Source organism: Monodelphis domestica, chromosome X (genome assembly GCF_027887165.1).
Source record: "Monodelphis domestica isolate mMonDom1 chromosome X, mMonDom1.pri, whole genome shotgun sequence".
In the NCBI taxonomy this organism is placed as follows: Eukaryota; Metazoa; Chordata; class Mammalia; order Didelphimorphia; family Didelphidae; genus Monodelphis; species Monodelphis domestica.
In genome coordinates, this window is record NC_077235.1 from 25,163,521 (window position 1) to 25,185,508 (window position 21,988).

The 21,988-nt window shown below is 40.2% G+C and overlaps 1 protein-coding gene across 9 annotated transcripts in view; it reads right to left on the bottom strand.

Annotated features, from left to right (window-relative positions):
• The window catches only part of ZNF711 (zinc finger protein 711), a 117,030-nt gene that overhangs the window by 48,610 nt on the left and 46,432 nt on the right, over positions 1-21,988 (bottom strand). For all 9 annotated transcript variants that reach the window (XM_016426752.2, XM_056808964.1, XM_003342287.4 and 6 more), the window contains 2 exons: positions 17,077-17,159; positions 15,122-15,227 (listed from right to left, as the gene is read on the bottom strand). In XM_016426752.2, the coding sequence (XP_016282238.1) occupies positions 15,122-15,227; positions 17,077-17,159 (189 nt within the window). The remainder of the gene's footprint in view (positions 1-15,121; positions 15,228-17,076; positions 17,160-21,988) is intronic.

Here is a 21,988-nt window from a genome sequence, read left to right on the forward strand (position 1 = left end):
CTGAATAGGCACCCTTCGGTCCTAAAAACTGTCCAGACAAAAAAAATTGGAAGACTTAAGAACTCTGGTCAAAGCCATCCATGACTCTAAAGGACTGATTGAGGAGGTGACAAGACTAAAGAGGGAAAATCAGACACATATTTTTAAATATGACAAACAAGTAGACTGGGTTTGTTTGACTATATAGATTTATTACAAGGGTTTTGTTTTTCCGTTTCGTTTTCTCAGCGTGTGGAGCAGGGAGAAGGGAGGTGAGAGACAGAGAGAGAGAGACAGAGAGAGACAGAGAGAGAGAGAGAGAGAGCGCGAGCGAGCAAATGTTATTCATTACAAAGATGAATTTTAAAAAGAGAATAATTTAAAAAGCAGAACAAGAACTCAAACAGCCCTAACATATTTCAGGAGCCCTTGAGGTATCACCATATAACAAAATGGTGGAAGAGAAGTTCAAGATGAGAGTCCTCATTCATGAAGATAAGGTTAAATTCTATTCCACGTATTCTGCAAGGAAGTATATCAAAACATTTTTATAAGTAAATATATTTTATTTATAAGTAAAATTTTTATAAGTAAAATATAAGTAAAACATTTTGTTTTTCTTAAGCTTTGGCACTTAAGTGGGAGTAAGCTATTATTTGGACAATTCACTCACATGGAAAAAATATGGAAAGTAGAGAAGAACAAGCAGAAGTTCAAAGATTCTTCTTTGTGGTGCTCAGCTTTGTGGTGTGTGTGCTCAGCTAATAGAGAAGAGAAAGAAGAGAAGCCATCGAAAAAAAGACGGAGAAGAGACAATTGGAAAAGCAAAAGAACCAGGAGAGTTTAATGTTGGGCAGGCCAAGACGAGAAAGCTTCAAGAAGGCTAGATGATCAACAGTATACAAAAGTGAGTAGGTATAGGTGAGTAGGTACAAAGATGAGCCAACTGGTAACCTTTGGGGGCAATATAATAGGGTAGATGAAAGATAGATTTCAGGAGATTAAAAAGTACATTATGGACAGCAAGGAGATGGTGGCATCGTTGGCTGGAGGTCATTTATTTCAGAACCTTAGCATCAAAAGGAAGAGAAAATAGGGTAGCTTCAAAGGAGAGCAGAGCCAAGCAACATGCTGTCATCATTGTTTTTGTTTTAAGTGGAATTGGAGAGAGCTGTCTACTTATTAAGATAGAGAGGAAAGAGGCAGTTGAGAGGTCAGAGATTAAAGACATTAGTTAACTAATGAAGCAAAGACTCAGAGGAGGTGGGAGAGAATGGAATGGAAAACATCCGACACAAAGTAGGAGGAATGGCTGGGAGTATAGGGACAGAGAGATACCGTGAGGTAAAGAAGGGGGTAGATGTGGGAGTTCACATGATATGACTTTCAATCTTCTCAGTCAAGCAGAAGGTACATTCTGCTAAGATGAAGAGTGAAATGACATTGACGGGGGGGTGTTTAATGACAATAAATGTTTAGAACAGTCACAGTGGGGGAACAGAAAATAAAAGGATCAGTGAAAGCCCATGTGAAGTGGCACCACCTGAATTGCAATGAGTTAGGTCTACATACTTCATCTTTATCCAGTTATACGTAGCGGGGGGGGGGGGGGGGGAGTGGGCCAGAGAGGAAGAAGAAGAGGGCTGATGGTGGCAGTGCTAAGTGTTATTTTAGGCAGTAAGAGGAGTGGGGGGGATAATGGCCAGAACCAGAAAGTGGTTGATCATGGGATAGAAGAAAGATGGAGAATTATGGAGTTATGAAGCTTGGGCAGAGTGAAGCAACAGCAGAACCTGTGAGGTCAAGATGCAAATTCAGGGAGGGTGGTTAAGTAGCAAATGTAGTAACAGTAAAAGGGGTTGGGATCAAAAAGGGAGAATTCCAAGTTGAGAACATGGAAGTGGGGTGTTTCTAAGTGGCATCAGAGTTCTGAAACAAGAGAAACAGAACAGGAGAGAGAAGAAGTTTAAAAAGCTTGGGGCCTAACTAGCACAGTTAACAACTGTACCTCATGGTCAGAAAATTTCCTACAGTTGTGACACAGGCCAATTCAAAAGGATACTCTGCACCTGCAATGATTCTCAAGACTCTCCTCCCCCTGCCTCCAGGGTATATAAGCAAACAATGTTCTCATTTCATGTCAGGAACACATTATTCCCCTCAAGGTTTAAACACATGGTTTTCCAGTTGCTAGAAAGGGAAACTTCATAAGTTTAAAGAAGCCCCAAATCTGACTGTATTTGTTAAGCTAAGGCCTTTGGGATCTAAAAATCATAGCTTGCTGCAGCTGCTCCTCCAATTCCTTGGTGATGAAGCATCTCTGTTCTCAAGAGTTCAAAGAACATTTTTCCAGTCTTACAACACCCCCAGCAGGTAAGGAAGGGCAGGCCTCAAGAACATTTTACAGTTAGAGAAGCTGAGGCACATCTCTGTTAAAACTGACTGTATTTGCTAATGAGAGAAGCCTTTTATTTAAGCCAGTTTTGTATTTCTTGTCCATCTATGGTAAGAGTGAAAAATGAGGCCAGGATTTTCGGGTCTCATTCAGAGGGCAAAATTACTTTGAAACATTAGGTTTCCATTTCTTTTTCAGTAAAATGGAGATAATACTTCTCTCTTATACCAAGGGTTAATTTCAGTGCTGTAACAAGGAAGGAGTCTGTGCTCTGAAAAAATTGTAAAAAGCACTCTGACTCTCATGGGTAGGCCAGGCTAATATGATAAAAATGACAGCACTACCAAAATTAATTTATTTATTCAGTGCCATATCAGTCAAACTACCAAAAAAGTTTTTATAGAATTAGAAAAAATATCAATGGAACAAATGAAAAAAAAATGTGAAGGATGGGGGCCTAGTAGCACCAGATCTTAAACTGTACTACAAAGCACTGATCATCAAAACAATATAGTACTGGCTAAGAGACAGAAGGAAGGTAAGTGACCTCAGCAAGACAGTCTATGATAAACCCAAAGATCCCAGCTTTGGGGACAAGAACTCACTATTTGACAAAACCTGCTGGGAAAATTGGAAAACAGCATGGGAAAATTAGGTTTAGATCAACATCTCACACCCTATACCAAGATAAGGTCAAAATGGGTATGAGATTTGGATACAAAGAGTGATATTATGAGTAAAGTAGGGGAACATAGAATAGTTTACCTGTCAGATCTGTGGAGAAGGGAAGAATTTATGATCAAACAAGAGACAGAGAACATTACAAGATGTAAAGTGAGTAATTTTGATTATATTAAATTAAAAAGCTTGTATACAAACAAAACCAATGCAACCAAGATTAGAAGGGAAGCAAAACATTGAGAAAAAATTTTTATAATAAATTTCTTTGATAAGGGTCTCAATTCTCAAATATATGAAGAACTGAGTCAAATTTATAAGACTACAAATTATCAGATAAAGAAATAAAAGCTACCAATAATCATATAAAAATGTTCTAAATCCCTCTTGATTAGAGAAACACAAATTAAAACAACTCTGAGGTACACATCTATCAGATTGGCCAATATGTCAGTAAAGAAGAATGACAAAAGTTGGAGGGGATATGGGCAAAATTGGGCCACTAATGAATGCATGGTGGAGTTGTGAATTGATCCAACCATTCTCAAGGACAATTTGGAATTATGGCCAAAGGACTATCAAACAATGCAATCCCTTTGATTCAGTTATACCACTACTAGGTCGGGATCCCACAGAGATAAAAAAATGGGAAAGGATCTGTTTGTACAAAAATATTTATAGCTGCTCTTGTTGTGGTGGCAAAGAATTGGGAATTAAAGGGATGTCCATCAACTGGGGAATGGCTGAACAAATTGTGGTATATGATAGTGATGGATTACTATTGTGCTGTAAGGAATGGTGAACAGGATGATTTTAGAAAGAGCTCAAAAGACATACATGACCTGATAGACTTAGGCACTCTCAGCAATATGATGATCCAGGACAGTTCTGAGGGATTTATGACAAAGAATGCAACCTACGGCCAGAGAAAGAACTGTTGGAGTAGGGCAATGCAGATGAAAGCAGATGATTTTTCTCCTGTTTGTTGGGTATATGTTTGGGGGGGTTGGTTTTATAAGATTATTCACTTATAAAAATGAACAATATGGAAATATGTTTTGTGTGATAATCCATGTATAACCCGAATTGAATTGTTTTCCAGCTCCAGGAGAGGGAAAGGAAGGAAAGAGGGAGACAGTTTGGATCATATAACTTGGGAAAACTTATGTGGAAATTTGTTATTACATGTAATTGGTAAAAAAATTTTAATATTAAATTTAAAAAAATATTCTGACTGCAAAAAAGATGAAAAGCTAGTGAAACTGTATGGTATATTGGAATGTGGCCTGGATAGGGAACTGTCACTTCTCTGAGGTTCAGTTTCCTCATCTGTAAAAGAAAGAGTTTGGAACTGATGATCTCTAAAACTGCCTATTTTGGGTACCTGGGCCATGCATCCTTCCATTACTTAATTGCTAGGGTACCTTTACCATATTTATCCTGAAAGACAACAGGGAAATCAGGCAAATGATAGAAATTAAGAGCTCATAGGAGCTCATATTTAGAGCTAGAAGGAACTTCTGAGGTCATCTAATGGAATCCCTCCTTTTCCCAGTGGAAGACTGAGTCCCAGAGAGATGACACAGGAAATAAATGGCAGAATGGGGCTTGAACAGAGAGCATCAGGCTCCAAATTAAGTGTTCTCATGGAACCATGCTGTCATTGAAAAAGCGATTTCCTTTTTTTCTTTCTTAAATCAAAACACAAAGGAAGATTTAAAGTTGACTGGCATGTTGTCTTCTTCTGAGGCTAGCTAGTATTGTGTTAGCCCCATAGTACATGCTTGATAAGTAGCAGTTCAATAGTCATTTTGTACTCTAATAATTCAGAACCCCAAGTCCCTGTTGAAATCTGGAATCCTAACAATAGTTACTTTGCATGGAGCATCACGAATACGTCTGGTGTGTGTCTGAATGTTCCTGGTGTCCCCTTGGAATTGGAATCACTAATTGAAGAGCTGATTACCACTCTGAAGCACTCTGATCCTAGAATCCTGGGTTGGAAAATGAGGTGCTTCACCCTGCCTCCTACTGGTGATTCCCTCATGTCACTTTTCGAATAGCAGCAAGTATCTCTTCCAACTCTGACATTCTTTGCTTCAGAGATCCCTTTAGTGATATAAGGAAGTGAATTCTTTTCTTCATCCTGGATTAAGCCTGAACAAAAAATGGACCTGAGGAGGCAAAGGGGAGCTTGATGGACTCTGCAGCTGCTGGGCCTGCGGTTAGCCAAGATGTGAAAGGAGACTTAAAGTGTCTGTTTAGACAAAAGGGACTAATTCAAAACCAAACCATGCAGAAAAAGTACTTCCTCCTCTTTTAAAATGGTCACACATTAAGCATGAGCTCAGTATAAGGAAAAATGTCAAAGCTCCAGGCACTGTTCTTAGTGGATAAAAAGCTAGCCTCAAGGCCAGCAAGACCTGAGTTAAAGGCCTGCCTCCTACTCATGCTGCCTGTGCCACTGGTCAAGTCCCTTCCTCTCTCAGTGTTGTTCTAGACAGCTCCTGAGTTGTAGAAAGGAGGCCATTCAGTCTTGGGGGAGAGAGAGTTCCTCACCAGGAGCCCCCCACACAGGCCAAGGCCCTAACCCCTACTGTTGAAATAATGGTTATCGGATCCCCAATATGGGAAGGCCCATGTTCGGTCTGTTTATACTGCGTAATCTCCCCTGAGCTTCAGACAGCTCAAAGTGTACAATGAATGTTCCTTAATGATGGTGGATGTGGAGGCAGTAATGATGTGACTGTGTAGTTCTCTCAGCATGTGCGAAAAGGCTGAAGAGAGCACAGTTGGTAGGCATTGACCTGGTTTGAATTTGGCCTTAGGTAGCAAATGGTGCTTTATTTTTTATCCTAGAACAAAAAGTACAAATAGTTCTTAGAGGTATAAATAAGGTCAGCCAAGATGGCCTCAGTCTAGTTAAAAGTCCCAGAAAATGATTATGTGATTAGGACTTTAAAGGAAGAGATCCCAGGATATTTTTCTCTTGCAGTCACCAATGGTGGGTCCTTTCCCACAGCTTATAGACCTTAGGAGTAGAAGGGACAACAAGATACTCTTTGAGAAGGCAACAGTGAGTTATGCTGATTTAAAGCTAAGGCAGCTGAGTGACCAAAGAGCAGGGGCTAACCAGAACCCCTGAGCTGATCTCTCTGCAAACTGCTGGCATTTGGTAACCATACGAACCATTAATACGAAGAATTCAGCATTTGGGCAAATGACAAATTTCGAATTAAATTGAGAGTACTTACAGTTTTGTTTGTATGCAATTTCCCCAATTTATTTTGTGACTTAACAGCGTTCAATAATCTCAAGGCCCCTGGAATGATCTTTTTCATTGGATACTTCACATAGCTCAGGAAGACCGAGTTCTGATAAAGTATGGAGATAGCAGCTTTTCATCATTTCTTTTAGATTAATGAAAATGGATACAGGGAATCAAGGGACAAGAGGAGTGGAGAAAGCAGGGAAAATGTAAAGATGCTTTGAAATAAGAGAGAAGGCAGGAAAGTGTACAAAGCAATGTCAAACATGACTGAGAATCCACGAGTGTGAAAGAAACTTGGATAAGGACAAAGTTGAAGCCGAGAGTCAGCTCAATTTGCAGAAGGTAAGCCTATGGTTATGGTTCTCAACTTTGAAAGATTAAGAAGAAGCTACCCCAGAATCACAGAATCTCTGAGCTGTACCAGTGCTTGGACAAGAATCTCAGTTAAAATCTGAAACCCAGGCACCATGATTTAGGCACAATGATTGTATCAGAAAAAGATTCTAGAAATGGAATAAACTGATGAATGTCTTTAAATTTCAGAGGGTGGTTGATTTTAGTAATATCAATGAACATAACTAAATCACTAGGCACATAGCATTCATCGGGGGCAATCAAGCCATCCTTTTCTCAGTCCCCAGACCTGATTTTATAAATGCCTCCCCAATTTCCTTTCCATAGACAATTCTCTAATAGGTAGGTCTGATTTGGACCTTTCCTAATTTAAAAGGCATTTGTGGCCTCTCGACATTTAGGTATCCAGTTTGTTGTTTTCCCCTTGGCACGTAGTTTGACATTGGGACTCCTGGCGTGGAAAATCTCTGCAAAGAAGTTAAAAGTACCAAATATAAGTGGGCATCATTTTAGAAATCTCTTATTATTCACCTTTAGATAGGATTCTGCCTGGGATCACCTAGTTCAAAGTATCACTGTGTGAAGATTTGAGTGACTGGAAGAACTGCTTGTTACTCCACCCAATTCCCCATCCATGCATGCATCCATCCATCCATCCATCCATTCGACAAATATTGACAGACAGTTACTGTGTGCAAACCACATTGCACTTATAGTGTTAAAATACCAAGACTAGGACAAACAAATTCAAACACTATGCACCACTAAAAGTGTTTGTATTAAAAGAGGAAGCACAATGCAAACCCTGTCGGAGACTCACACATAAGTTAAACTAATATGCTTTCCCCAGTATTACAGAATTAAGATGTGTACTTCAAGCGTGCATGGTGCTGAATATTGACACTGTCTACCTGTACCATAATGTAAACATTTATCCAGGCTGTAAAAAGTCTGTGCTTTTAGTGTCAGCTCTAAGACCAGATTCTGAATTTGTTTTCCTTTCAGAATTCTGTATCTGAATTTACACTTATGTCACAACATGACTTTTCCTTCTTCTCCTCCCTTATGGCAATATGACTTATATATTCCACTAGCTAGAGCCTGACTTTAGTTATGTCTGCTTCCATACGAAAACTTCATTTGATGTCATATATTGGCTTCTGCAAATTGCAAATCTCATACTTAAATGACTGTATGTTCTCATCAGAAAGAGACCTTTCAACCACTTTTTTTAAACCCTTACCTTCTGTCTTAGCATCAGTTCTAAGACAGAAGAGAAGTAAGGGCTAGGCAATGGGGGTGAAGTGGCTTGCCCAGGGTCATACAGCTAGGAAGTGTCTGAGGCCAGATTGGAATCCAGGTCCTTGCAACTCCAGGCCTGGAGCTCTATCTACTGTGCTACCTAGCTGCCCGTGAGCCTACCACTTTAAAATTTAAAAAGGTTTAAGTACGGCTACTTTAGGTTGTGAGTTTGAGATGTCTTTATTTTTTGTTTTAGAAGATTCAATGATTCTCACCGTCCTTGGGGGAGAAGTCCTCAAGTTTCCCACAACTATAAATTTCAGAAATTCTGAGCCATTGTGAGCAACGAGAAGTTAGAAGGAAGTCTTGGCACCCATGTATTTTTTAAACCCTTCCCTTCTGTCTTAGTATCAGTTCTAAGATAGAAAAGCAACAAGGGCTAGGCAATGGGGGGGGGTAAGAAATTTGCCCAGGGTCACCCAGTTGGGAAGTGTCTCAGGCTAGATTTGAAGTAGGTCCTTCTGACTCTAGGCCTGGAGTTCTATCCACTGCAGTACCTAACTACTCCAGGTCTTATGTATTCTTAAAACAAAGGGTCCAATATCTTTCTCTGAAAGTCACTTAATTTCTCGGACCCTCAGCTTTCTTTACTATAAAATGGAGATCATAATGCCCATAATACCCACCTAACAGAATGGTTGGGAGGCCCAGCTATGAGATAATATATGGAAAGCACTTTATACAAACATCAGTAATTATTATTGTTGAGGAGTAGCATGTCAACAGAATGGAGAGATGGGAGGTCTTAGAATAGGGAAGACTGGGATTCGAGTCCCAGTTCTCATACATATATAATACCTATTTGATCAGGAGCCCCACACAACTCCTTAAGGTGACAAGTTCTGGTTGCTTGCTGAGATCTATGTTGGTAAACAGAATTTGCAAACCAGGAGTTCCCCATAGCCCCCCACCCCCCAATATTTATTAGTTACAATATAAGCATTCTGGATGAGAGAACCAAAATGGAACTAATACAGGGCTGAGGAAAATCTACTGCTCCCACCAGTTTGGCCACATCTTGAGGTGTTGTGAACACCCTTCTTCTTTGGCATTCCTTCTCTAGTAGGTGACTCCTATAACTCTCTTGCCCCTTCCTTCTTCCCTTACCACCACTCATCTTGCTTATATTTTGATAGAAGAACCTACAAAAGGCTCTTGGGCCCTTGGCTTCCCTTTGAGTCTTCTGCCCACCTTTTTTACTAACACTGTTCTTTCTTCTGGCACCATGACAAAGAGTACTTCATATTGAAGTGCACATTGTACCGTAACTTCTCATACAAGATGACAGGATGTGATGGGCACATCAATTAGAGCAATGCTGTGATGCTTCCAAAATGTATCACACACTGCCAATATTGGAAACTCTAAAGCTATAGATGTTTGGGAGAGAGGGGTCCCCTCCTATACTACATGAATTGGTTACTTTTTGAGGGTGATCCTAGTTTTTACTTTATAAAACCTTAAAAATAGGACCGAAAGAAAACTCTGATATTATGCCATCTGCAAGATTTGTGCCCATCTGAGTACCTCCCATCTTTCACAAAGTTTAAGAAAACATACAACTTGCCCATCTTCACTGAATTACACATAAATCCATCACAATGATCTCCCAGGTTTCCCACCAACCTATCCAATCAAACTAGCACATAGTCATCAACTTTATGCTCTTAATACACTCCTTTCATGACATCACGGCTGTGCTTAAAAAGTTTTGATGCTTCCCCATTACCTACAATGTAAAGAAAAAACTTTTGATCCCAGTATTTGAGACCCACCTCTACAATCTTCTCTCTTGTAGCTTTCTGGCCTCTAAATAATCCCCTAACTAAGTCCTTTGCTGAGACCACAGTGGTCAATGGGGTGAGGTATTACAGTAGAATGGACAGAGCCCTGGATTTGGAATCCAAAGATCAGGGATTCATGTGTCTTGGTTCTGCCACTGGGTGACCTTTGGAAATTCCCTTCAACCCATTGTGCCGCAGTATCATCATCCATACAATGAAGTGATTTGACTACATGTATTGGAAAGAAGAGAAAATGGAGGCAAGGGACCACTTAGATTACTGTAGGGGGCAGCTGGGTAGCTCAGTGTATGGAGAGCCAGGCCTAGAGACAGGAGGTCCTGGGTTCAAATCTGACCTCAGACACTTCCTAGCTGGGTGACCCTGGGTGACTCACTTCACCCCCATTGCCTAGCCCTTACCGCTCTTCTGCCCTGGAGCCAATACACAGTATTGATTACAAGACAGAAGGTGAGGGTTTTGGAAAAAAGATTATTGTCCCTTTGATGTAACAATACTACTACTAGATATTATCCCAAAGAAATTTTAAAAAAGGAAAAGGATCCATATCACAAAACTATTTCTAGCAGCTCTTTTTGTGGTAGCAAAGAATTGGAAGTAGAGGGGAGGCCCATCAAACAGGAGAATGCCTGAGCAAGTTATAGCACATGATGGTGATGGGATACTATTTTACTATAAGAAATGATGAACAGGATGCTTTCAGAAAAACCTGTGAAAACATATATGAACTGATGCAAGTGAAGTGAGGAGGACCAGGAGAACCTGGTACACAAGAGCAGCAGCATTATACACTGATCCATTGTGAATGACTCAGCTATTCTGATCAATACAATGATCCAAGATATTTCCAAACATGATGAAAAATGATGAAAAAAACTCCAGAGAAAAAACTGGTGAGTCTGAATGATAGAGCAGGGGTGGGAGGGAGAGAATTTAGAGCTCAAATTTAAAAAAATATGAATGTTAGAATAAAAGTTTTTTAAAAGAAGACAGAGGTTATTACAATAGTCCAGGAAAGGAAGGATAAGAGTTTCAAGGAGGACAGAAGCTATGGGAGTTGAGAGAAGGGCACAAATGACAGAGATGTTATGGAGGTAGAACTGAATAGAATTAGTAACTGAGTGGCTTTGTGAGTGGAAGGAGAGGGAAGAGTCAACAATTCCAGGGTTGTGAACCCAGGTAGGAGGTGGAAGAGCCAGTAGAGAATACTAAGAAGGATTGAACAGAAGATAATAGAACAAAGAGTGTCACAGAGACTAAGTGGGAAAAAAAAAGATATCCAGAAGGAAGGGATAGTCAAGAGCATGAGAAACTGCAGAGAGATCAAATAGGATAAGGAAAGAGACAAGGCCACTGGATTTAACACTAAAGAATTTGCTTATAGCCTAGGAGGAATCCATTTGAATTGAGTGGTGGAGCTGGAAGCTAGACTGCAAAGAATTGAGAAGAGAGTGGGAGATGAGGAAACACAGGAAATGAATGTGAACCCTTTCCAGTGAAACATCTTTATCTGATTGAGACTACAGGAAACTATCAGATTAATCAAATCCAAATCCGAGTGAGTGTGCATGCTTTTCTTAAGCATATATTTTCTTCATAGTTCTTTGTTAGGAATTATTGTGAGGGATAAAAAAGTTGTTATTCTTTCCTTCTTTGTTTTTGAAGAAGACCAATGACATCTTGACTCATGTATAAATTGGATTTAAGTGAGGCAGAAGGGCACAGTGGTCAGCCTCACTCTCTTCCAGAGTCATCTATTCCAGTGGCAAGCCAAAAGTCAGGACAACTGGCTATGGCTCAGGATGGAGAGATGACCTTGGCGTCTTCCACATTTGACCAAGCTCTAAGCACTCCACAGTGCCTGCTTCAGCCACCTTTGTGGCCATTGGAATAAATTATCCTCATCTACCCATTCCACTGAGAGAAGTCTTCACATGCTCAGGGTAGATACTCCCTAACTCACTGATGAGTTGGTGGCCTACTGGTTACCTTCAACCTGGCACAAATTTAGGGTTAGAAATTAACATGAATTTAACCCTAACACTAAATTTGTGCTGATTTCTAGCCCTAACCCTACATTTCTAACCCTAAATTTCTATCGTGTCCATCTAATAAGAAGGTTTTACTAGGGTATGGCTACTGGGCATGCTATTGGTTCTTGGAGCCAGAGGTGAGAGTTCGGTTAAAGGTAGACACCAAAGGTAGATGAGCAGCCCAGACAAGGGCTTGGCAAGCCCTCCCACCAAAGGCTCTTGTCTTCTCTGAACACCCCATAAACTGCTAAAAGAAGATTATGTTAGGTCACCACTAAAGAGGGGGCTTGTTGGGGAAACAAATTTATATAAAGGCAGTGTGGTATAGTGGAAAAACCATAGGATTTCGAGTCAGAGAACCCGAGTTCAAATCCTGTCTCTTCTTCTTACTGTCTGTGAGACCTCAGACAAGTCACTTCACCTCTCTGGGCTTCACTTTCCTTACCTGTAAAATGAGAGGATTTGACTAGAAGATATATCCCTAAGGTCCCATCTATTTAAAACTTTATGATCCTCACTGCCATCCTCTGAACATATTTTCCAATTTTTTTCCACACTGTTCTTTCTGTCCCCTAACTTTTAACTTCCCAAAATATAGCTTTTCCTTCAAGGTCCTATTTAAATATCCCTTCTTTCTGACCAATTTCTTTCTTCTACTTCCTGGAACTTCTTCCACTTTGTTGCAGCTGAATTATACGCTGCCTTTTAACAACTCTCGTACTGTTGCTTAATTTGTCGTATATATATATATTCTTTGTCTATATACAGATTAGCTCAGATAGCCACACAGCTTCATGTCATCCTTTACCTTCATACAGGTTAAAAAGGACAACTATATTAAAGTATACATATATGAACATATAGCAAGGCAACTGGCCTTGGAGTCAGGAAAACATCAGTTCAAGTCCTGCCTCTGACACGTACTGGCTGAGTGAGCTTAGCTAAATTCACCTCCTCAGAGCTTCAAGTTGAAGCTGGTCGACGTGACTCTTTCAGGAGACCAATTCAATCGGTGGCTTTAGCGATGCTCACCAGCCTTTTTTTCTCTTCACAGAGGACTATTTCAGTGACTGCTGTTGGCATGGAGAGGACCCTGGTTTTTCAAAGGCTCTGCTGGTGGAGTCCGAGATCTGATATCGGGTCAAAAGACTTTGAGTCTGGTCTCAACAACTGACCAAATTGCTTTCCAAGCACCAACCTAGCTTAGTATGCGGAGGCTGGCCATTTGGTGACGAATTCTTCGGGTATGTTAACCCATTCAGCAAAGGAAAATATCAAAGAGCCTTCAGGTTTGTGTGGCCAGCTTCTGTGTTGGCAGCGAGGTGGGAAAGGGGGCAGTGATAGTAAGCATCACACCGTTTTTACTTGAACTGTTGTTACTCTAAATGTGAGTGTGCCCAGTGAGGAACTGAATTATATTCTTCTTTGCATTCTTTGTAGAAATGAAACCAGAAGAAAAAAAGAAATTGCAGCTAAATGGAAAAAGGCTCCAGTTCTTCTTAGAAAGGTAAAGGATGTGCCAGAGTGGGGTTTTTCATGTATCCAAAGGCAATAAGAAATATCACTTTGTGGAATATCTGATTATCTCATATTGCAGGGCATATGACACGTATGTGCAATGAGATTGTGCATGGAAAATGCCATTTTGGCACCATCGTATGATACAAAAGAAAAAGCCAGGAACATCTCAATAGGATCTTCCAAATTAGGTTGCCATATAGACTGATACATAGTGACTTTCATGCAAAGATGGGCTTAGGTGAAGGTAGAGAAAATATCTGATAGAACATAAGGTTCAGAAGGACTAAGAGAGGCTAAAGACTTATAGGCTACCCAACCCCCCCCCCATATGTCATGTATACTTTCCTTTAAGGTAAGAATCACGAAGGTGTTATACATGGTGAGATGTACTCACTAAAGGGGTTTGGTATCATTATGAAGTATCCCAGCACAAAATTCAAGACAAAGAGGGATCCCCATCATAGATGATGAGTTCCTCCAGATGCTCCTGTTATGGTGTGACATTGGACTGACAGGTGTCAAGCCAGTCAAAGAAGTTTGTAGACTTTCCTAAATGAGATTAATAATCACTCAGGAGAACTAGGCCTAACTATTCATACGTGAAAAATCAAGTGGATGAAGAATACCTATAGTCCAGACTTTGATGTACAGTTGGATAGAAAACTTATTGAATTTATCCATCAGTATATCTATCTTGGACAGATACATATGAGTTAGGCTCAGCTAGGAACAGTAGGAAGATTGGGCTGGTTTGCCTTTAGTAAAGTCCAAGTAAGTTCTCTAAATAATCCCAAACTTCTCTTTGAAAGAAATGTCCTTTTCAAGACCAGTATTCTTTTGTGACATTTTATAGCTATAAGTCATGGAATAGTATAGTCTCCAAGGAAATAAAGTTGGAGATTACCCAAAAGGTGAGATGAACAGTGGGAGTCATAGGCTCTATGACATTTTTCAAAAGGAAATCTGAAGAAGTTATAAAAAGTATGCTATCCAAGGAATATATGATTGAAAAAAGAAGGTAGGTGAGTCACTTGGTTAGAGCTAATCTCTCTGGACCTCAGGTCCTCCTCTAGAAAATGAAAAGTTTGGACTGGATAGTCTCTAAGTTCCCTGTCAGCTTCAGAGCTAGGATCGTATGATGGACTTTAGAGGATCTAGAGAATAGACTCTGGGCTCTGGAGGCATTTGCAATGTCTTTAAAACACTAGATGATCACCCAACTCAAACATATCATTAAGGCTTTGTTTCTTTAATTAAGCAATGGACAAGGTGAATATATGAAGCCTCCTCTTCTACTATTTGATCTTTTTATACGAAACATCGAAAATACCCAACGATATATGTTTGTTCTCAAATTAATATTGATTTGGTGGAATTCAACTGAAATAACCTGAAAACTCACTAGAATCCTACTCATGGAGTCATTATAAGTAGAAGAGAATTCAGTATAAATTATGTCCATCTTGGATGGCATTCAAATAAGCAAAGCTCCTATGATGACCCAAACAGGTTTTGGTATAAGGCAATCTGACCTAGAAGGTGGTCTCATGGCATAAACTCTTAAGGATAGCATTACCAAAAGTTCAGATGAAGTACTTACTTCCATTAACCCCAAATCTCTTTTGTAATGGTTACAAGTTGAAGGAGATGAGTCACTGAATGGTATCCAGAATCATATTGTTGAACTCATTTAGGAGAAGGAGGGAGTAAATGTATACACATGCATGCACAGATGGAAATGACACCCAAACCATGATGACAATAATATTGAGAAGGAAATACGTACAGATGGAAGATCCATGTTCAAATCGGAAAAAGAAATGTTTTCCATTGGTTCTACGTCAGGAAACACAAACTGGTCCGAAGATAAGTGCACATAATTACCGTCTTCTCTAAAAGCATGAAAGAAAAAAGAAAAAATATAGCAAATAATTTGCAAATGCTTTAAGAAAAAATAGAACCAATAAGATGATTATAATCAGATTCTTTAGGTACATTTGACTCGTAGCATTAATTAACAACACCTTCATAGAAATAAGAGTCAATCATCATTCTTGTATACTCCAAAGCATGAAAATAAGGGCTCCTGCTTGGAGATCCCTCTTAGTTATGCTCAGAATGACAGAGGGTCTTCCATACACTTGAGGTGGGGACTGGGAATGGAGAAAGGAAGGCAAAGAAAAGGCAACTAGATTACTAGTATGGTATAACTCTTTTGGTAAATATTTCTATATTTTATTTATAGGAATATTTTATATATAGGAAATATTTAGGGAAATATTTACAAGCTGTTATATACCAATCAATATAAGAGAAAAAATATAAGCATGTTTGGCCCAAAACATACTGGAAAGGATCACCTCTATGATAGATACCATTGATGGATCGTGCTTCCTGCAGACCTCTAATGAGGAAGAACTCACTACCTTCCAAGGCAGCCCATTTGACTTTTACACAGGATGGTTGGGAATTTTTTATTATGTCAACCTGAAAACAACCTTTTGGTTCTGCCCTCTGAGACCAAGCAGAACAAGGCTAACCTGTCTTCCACCTGACAACCCTTTAAATACTTGAACAGTATCATGTCTCCTTTCTGTCTTCGCTTCTCTAGGCTAAATACTCCCAGTTCCTTCAACCTATCCTTGGATGCCATGGTTTCTAGACTTGTCACAATCCTAACCACCTTCCTCTGGATACATTCTAGTTTTTACCAGTGCCAGTACTCAAACATGGAGCTCAAAATTGGACATGATACTTCAAATAGGCTTCGATCTGGGCAGAGCACAATGGGATTATCACCTCTCTCAACATCCCTCAATTGGGGCACTGGACCTCTTTTAATACAGTTTAAAATCATGTTACTTTTACTGCCTGCCATGTCACACTCATGTTAACCTTGAGGCCAAATGAAACCCAATTTTTTCTCATTAATTTTTGTTTTCTGGTTTCTCCCTTCCGTCTCTCTGGTATTTGTGGAATTGACTTTTTAGACCCATATAAGGTGGTATATAAAGCCCTTTGCAAAACTTAAAGCAACAGAAAAATGCCAGTTGCAATTATAATTGTTATTTTTACCACGGAAGTGAAAGACTACATTTATCTCTGTAAAACATCATCTTCTCTGGGTAATCTTATCATTTTATCCTCAAGAGATCTTTATGAACCTGTACTATGTCACTCAATAGATTCGCTATCTTTAAAGGCTTCATATCACTTGCACAGTTGATAAGCATGCCATGTATGCTTTCATCCAAAACTCTGAGAAAAATATTAAGCATTATAGGACTAAGCAGAGATCCCTGAGGTATTCCATGGGAGGCTTCCCTCCAAGCTGACATCCACTCACTATATTTTAGGTTGGATCATTTAACCAGTTCCAGGTCCACCTAACTCTACTATCGTTTAGCTCATATGGCTCCATTTTCTCAATGGAGATAGAGATTGAGAAACTTTGTCAAATGCTTTGTTGACAACATATCCATCTTCCTCAAAGCTACAATCTTTAATTTTCCATGAAGATATAGTGTACTGGGGCAGCTTAGTGGATTGAGAGCCAGGCCTAGAGATGGGAGGTCTTGGGTTCAAATTTGGCCTCAGATACTTCCTAGCTGTGTGACCCTGGACAAGTCACTTAACCCCCATTGCCTAGCCTTTACCACTCTTCTGCTTGGTTCCAAAACCAAGACACAGTATTGATTCCAAGATGGAAGATAAGGGTTTAAATAAAAATAAATAGCTTACCTAAAGTCTCTTGGAGAAAACTGTATTTGTGGTGAAGTAGGACTTCCTGGTAAGGCATTTCGTGTTGGTGAATTCCACTTTTCCTGTAAACAGTTAAATGTTAAAACAGAAGAAGAAGAAATGAGTTCCCAGGTATGTATGGAGGAGGTTGACACTAGCAGCAGCGCAACCATTAGGGAATTGAGGGATCGATTCTTGAGATATATGCAAGATGGGAAGATATTAAACACTTGGTCAAAATCCCAACCTATTATTACCCCAAAAAAGGCAATTGAGAAAGTATCAATAACTACTCATCTTTCTATTCTAACTGCTTACCTTTATCTACCCTTAAAATACACTTATTTTCTCAACTCAACACACCAAGTATATCCCAGGATGAGAAGTCAAAAAAGAGTCAATAAGCATCTATTATGTTACCTACTATGTATGTGCCAGGCACTGTGTGGCCTGGAGAAGGAAAATCAGGCATCAGCAGATTACATTCTACAGCAGTTCTCATATGCCGAAAGGCATAGCAAACAAAAGATCCCCCTCTTTCTTGTTGGTTGACTATGACAAAATATTTGATTTGGTAGAGCAAGACACTGTCTCTGACAAGATGTCTCCCACACTTATGTTCAAATTATATACCAGGATCCTAGGGCAAAAATGATAAAAAAAAAATCACTTTGTTCAATGGCCCCTTGATTATCCATGGGCTTCTCATTATCAAGTGAGAAAAAAACGGTGAGTATGTTAGCCAAAGGTGGTATTCCCCACTGGCATGGAGGATACCCAGTGTAGAGTTCAAAATGGCAGAAGAATTCACTATGGATTCACATGAGAACCGTCAGATACTCCTATTTTGGGGTGAGCCTTCTAAATGGGAGCCACAGTCGCCTGTAGAAGCTTCACTTAACTCTTCACACAGGAAAAACCAAGAAAACAATGACAAATACCAAGTGGACAGAGGATGATATGCCCATAAAGCTGGTCTGTCAATAAATTGGACAAACTCTGAAGATGGATAATGAACTAAGCCTAGAAATAAACAGGAGGAAGGAAGTGGGTTGTGTGGCATTTAAGAGATTGTGCCAGTGTTTTTAATGACTCTAAGCTTCTCTCTAAAACAGGGACCTGTCTTTTAATACCAATATTCATATAAGGTTATAGATTTAAACATAGAAGAGAACTTGGGGGCCATTAAGTGAATTCATTCATTTTAGGGATAAGAAAACTGAGGCTAATAGAGGGCAAGTGACCAGCCCAGCATCACGTAGCTGGTAAGAGACTAAGGCAGAATGTAAACTCATGTCTTCCTGACTTTAGGCCTACTGCTCTATACAAGTTATTATCAAGTGGCCTAATAATGCCATAGGATTGCAAATTATGGATTACCACCATTTCCAAAGTAGTATTTGTGGCTTTTCCAAGGGGCAATGGAGAGTCAAGAATGAACGATTACTCATAGAGAACTTTACAAAAGTACAGGAGAGATCATCAAAAAGATGTATCACCAGAATGTGGGTCAGGATAGAAGCCAGAGTAAGAGGTTGACCAGTGGGCCCTCTGTATGCTCCATTGGTTCCCTTGTAACGTCAGGAGATATAGATCCCAGTGTGTTGGGTAGAGCCAGGAATATATTGCTAAATATTTAAAAATCAACTCTCCATACCAAAAATGTACTCAGGGTATACATTTAAGTTTCATCTGCATTATCAATATTTTCACCATAATTTTTTAAGTCTAGACAATCAACAAAAAATAAATCAAGTCCTGATTTGGAGCATTTCTCAGTTCCTGAGATTTCAATAAATGTTCATACTGAAATTGTAACCATCAATTTAATTAATTAAGCTCGAAAGTCCATTGAGTTGCCTCTAGCACAGCTCTGGTTGGACCTCATCCTGAGAAGACACAGTCCTGAACTTGTAGTATGAGAAGACATGGCTGGGCTTGGGTCTATTCCTTTGGAGGAAGTGTCTACATTGATGAGAGGCATCCCCTTATAGGAAGCCATTTCTTATCAGCCGCTGATCACCCTCATACTCCCCTTAGACAATTATTCTTATTTACTTTGAATATCCTTATTGAGGCATGTGGTGCCTAGAGGGAATGCAAACCCCTTTGAGAACAGGGGCTTGTTTCTTTTTTGTCTTTGTATTTCTTTTCTTTTTTTTTTAAACCCTTACCTTCCTTCTTAGAGTCAATAAAGTGTATTGGGTCCAAGGCAGAAGAGTGGTAAGGGCTAGGCAATGGGGGTCAAGTGACTTGCCCAGGGTCACACAGCTGGGAAGTGTCTGAGGCCAGATTTGAACCTAGGACCTCCCATCTCTAGGCCTGGCTCTCAATCCACTGAGCCACCCAGCTGCCCCCTTGACTTTGTATTTCTAATGCCTGGCATATAGTAGGTACTTAATAAATGCTTATTTATGAATTAATTAATCCAGTGAAATAATTAAGTCAGTAGGCTGAATATGACCCATCCACCTCCTCCTTCCACTTCCAGATAATAATAATAATAATAATAATAGTATTTCTAGAATTCCTATACTGAGCACTTCACATTTTATCCTCAATCACAATCTGGCAGGTAGGTGTCATTATTATCATCCCCATTTTACAGCTAAGGAAACTGAAGCAAACAAAAATTAAGTGACTTATCCAAGGTCATACAGCTACTATGGATCTGAACTCAGGTCTTCCTGACTCTAGGCTCAGCAGTCTAGTTATTATACCACTTAGCTGCCCCAATTGTTTTTTCAACATAACTACTGGGGACCCATATGGAGATTAAGTGGGATAAAAGGAGAGTGGTGGTAAATCTGTAATTCTCTCCTCTGCAGCTATCATGCCAGGTACAAAAAGATTTTTTCCATCTGCACCAATAATGGTCAACATAAATCTGACTTTAGCTGTCTACACCAGCTTATATGGATGTCCTTGCCTTGAATTTTGTGGCTGAGTCTGGCACTAAAGGCCCCCCTGCCCTCCCCTTTCTGTGCTGTTCTTGAACACTCCCTACCCTGGTCAGTGAAACTTCTGGGCAAGTGTGGCATCCATGGTGAGGAAACATACTCCCAAATCGCCAGTAAGGCAATGTAAGAAACTTAAAACCACCCATCGTGGGTATAAGTGAAAACACACGAGGGCAGCATCACATCCAATCAAACTTGAAAACCAGTAAAACTGAGCCAAACTCCGCTTACTGAGTCCATGTTTATTAGCATTCTTCCTTGAATCCATGTTTTTTGATTCTCTCCAGCTACTAAGTGTAGAAGCATAATGAGATTAGGCATTTGAAAGCACAGCCTGCACCATGTCACACTCCCATCTAGAGTATGTGAGCAAGCTTGGGAGGGAGGGAGGGAGAGGAGAAAGCATCATTAAAACGTTTTCACCTCTCTTGGGTACTATTTAGTATGTGAAACACTACCCCGAGGCACTGGAGGATCCCAGAGGCCTGAAAGAATGAATACAGCTGCCAAAGGTGTCTCCTTTACAATCGGGGAGTAATTTAAGCTGTGAGAGAATCTGACTCCTGTTTCCCACAGTTTTGCAGTTGGCAGTTGGCTCTCATTCACGCATCATTTCTGCCAACAAGAAATTCCATCCGTGGTAGAAGAGAAACATCGAACTTCACAGGAATGGCCTTCAGGTTGGAAATCAGGAGGCCTATGGCCTAGCCCAATGATGGTGAACCTATGGAATGGGTGCCAAAGATGGCACTCAGAGGGCTCTCTGTGGGCACACGCCACCCTCTCCACCCCCACCCCACCCCCATATTCCCTCTCAGAGTTTGTTACTAGAAAGGCAGAGGGACTCGGGCAGAGCTGCTCCCTTCCTCCTCTCTACCAAGCCTGACGACATGTTTTCACATTCCCCTCGCCCCTCTGTCCAGCAGCCCAATGGGAGCACTTTCTTCCTCCCCTGTGTAAAGGCCGGTTGTACCCAGCATGTGGTGGTGGTGGTGGGGAGGGGCATGACACTTGGTCTCTAAAAGGTTTGCCATCACTGGCTTAGCCAGCCCTTGCTTTGAAACTGCCTAGCTGTGACTTGGGCCAAATCCCTGCATGTCTCTCAGCATCAATGTCCTCCTCTGGAGTGTATCTTATTAGGAATGTTACAAGTATAAGATAAAATCATGTAGAAGAAGAAAATGTTTTGGGAAATTTCAAATGTCAGTATTATCTTTCTCTATAGGTATTCACCCTTCCCCCCCCCCCTTAAAATACCATTTGGGGCAGGAGAGGTTTGAAAGGAAGGGGAAGCATGGAAAGAATACAGCCACTTGGAGTTGGAGGACCTGGATCCAAATCTATCCTTTGCTACTCAGTGCATGCAGTGACCTTGAACATGTAACTAACTACTTCTCAGGACTTCGGTGACATCCTTTATAAAATGAATGGGTTATGTAGAAAATTGCTATTACACGTGAATGGTAAAAAAGAAAAGAAAAATAAAATGAAGTGGTTAGACTAAATGATCCCCAGTTTTTGAGTAGAAAGGAAGTCTGGGATATTTACTTGCAGAGTAATCAAAGCCCTCACTTCTTTCTCACTAGGGAATGCAGAAGTTTACAAACTAAGCCGCTAACTTCGATGCTTATAGTCAAAGGACAAGCAAACGCCAGCTTGTAGACTACTTATCTCTTGGGGATTCAATGTTCTTGTTAAAGACACGAACACAGAAAGCAACTGAATCTCTTTAGCAATGCCTATGTGCCAACGGAAGTCATAAATCTCAGCTGGAAACTACAGGCCCTACCCTTCCTGTATAGCCTATTTATGACATGGTTTTGGTCCATTTCTAATTAGAAAAAAATGTGTCCATTGACTGGAAGAGAGTGGGAAGGAGAATGGTATCCTTGGCCCATTTAGGAAAAAGGAGAGAAGATATTAGAACAAACCCCAAATCTCAATTGTTCCTC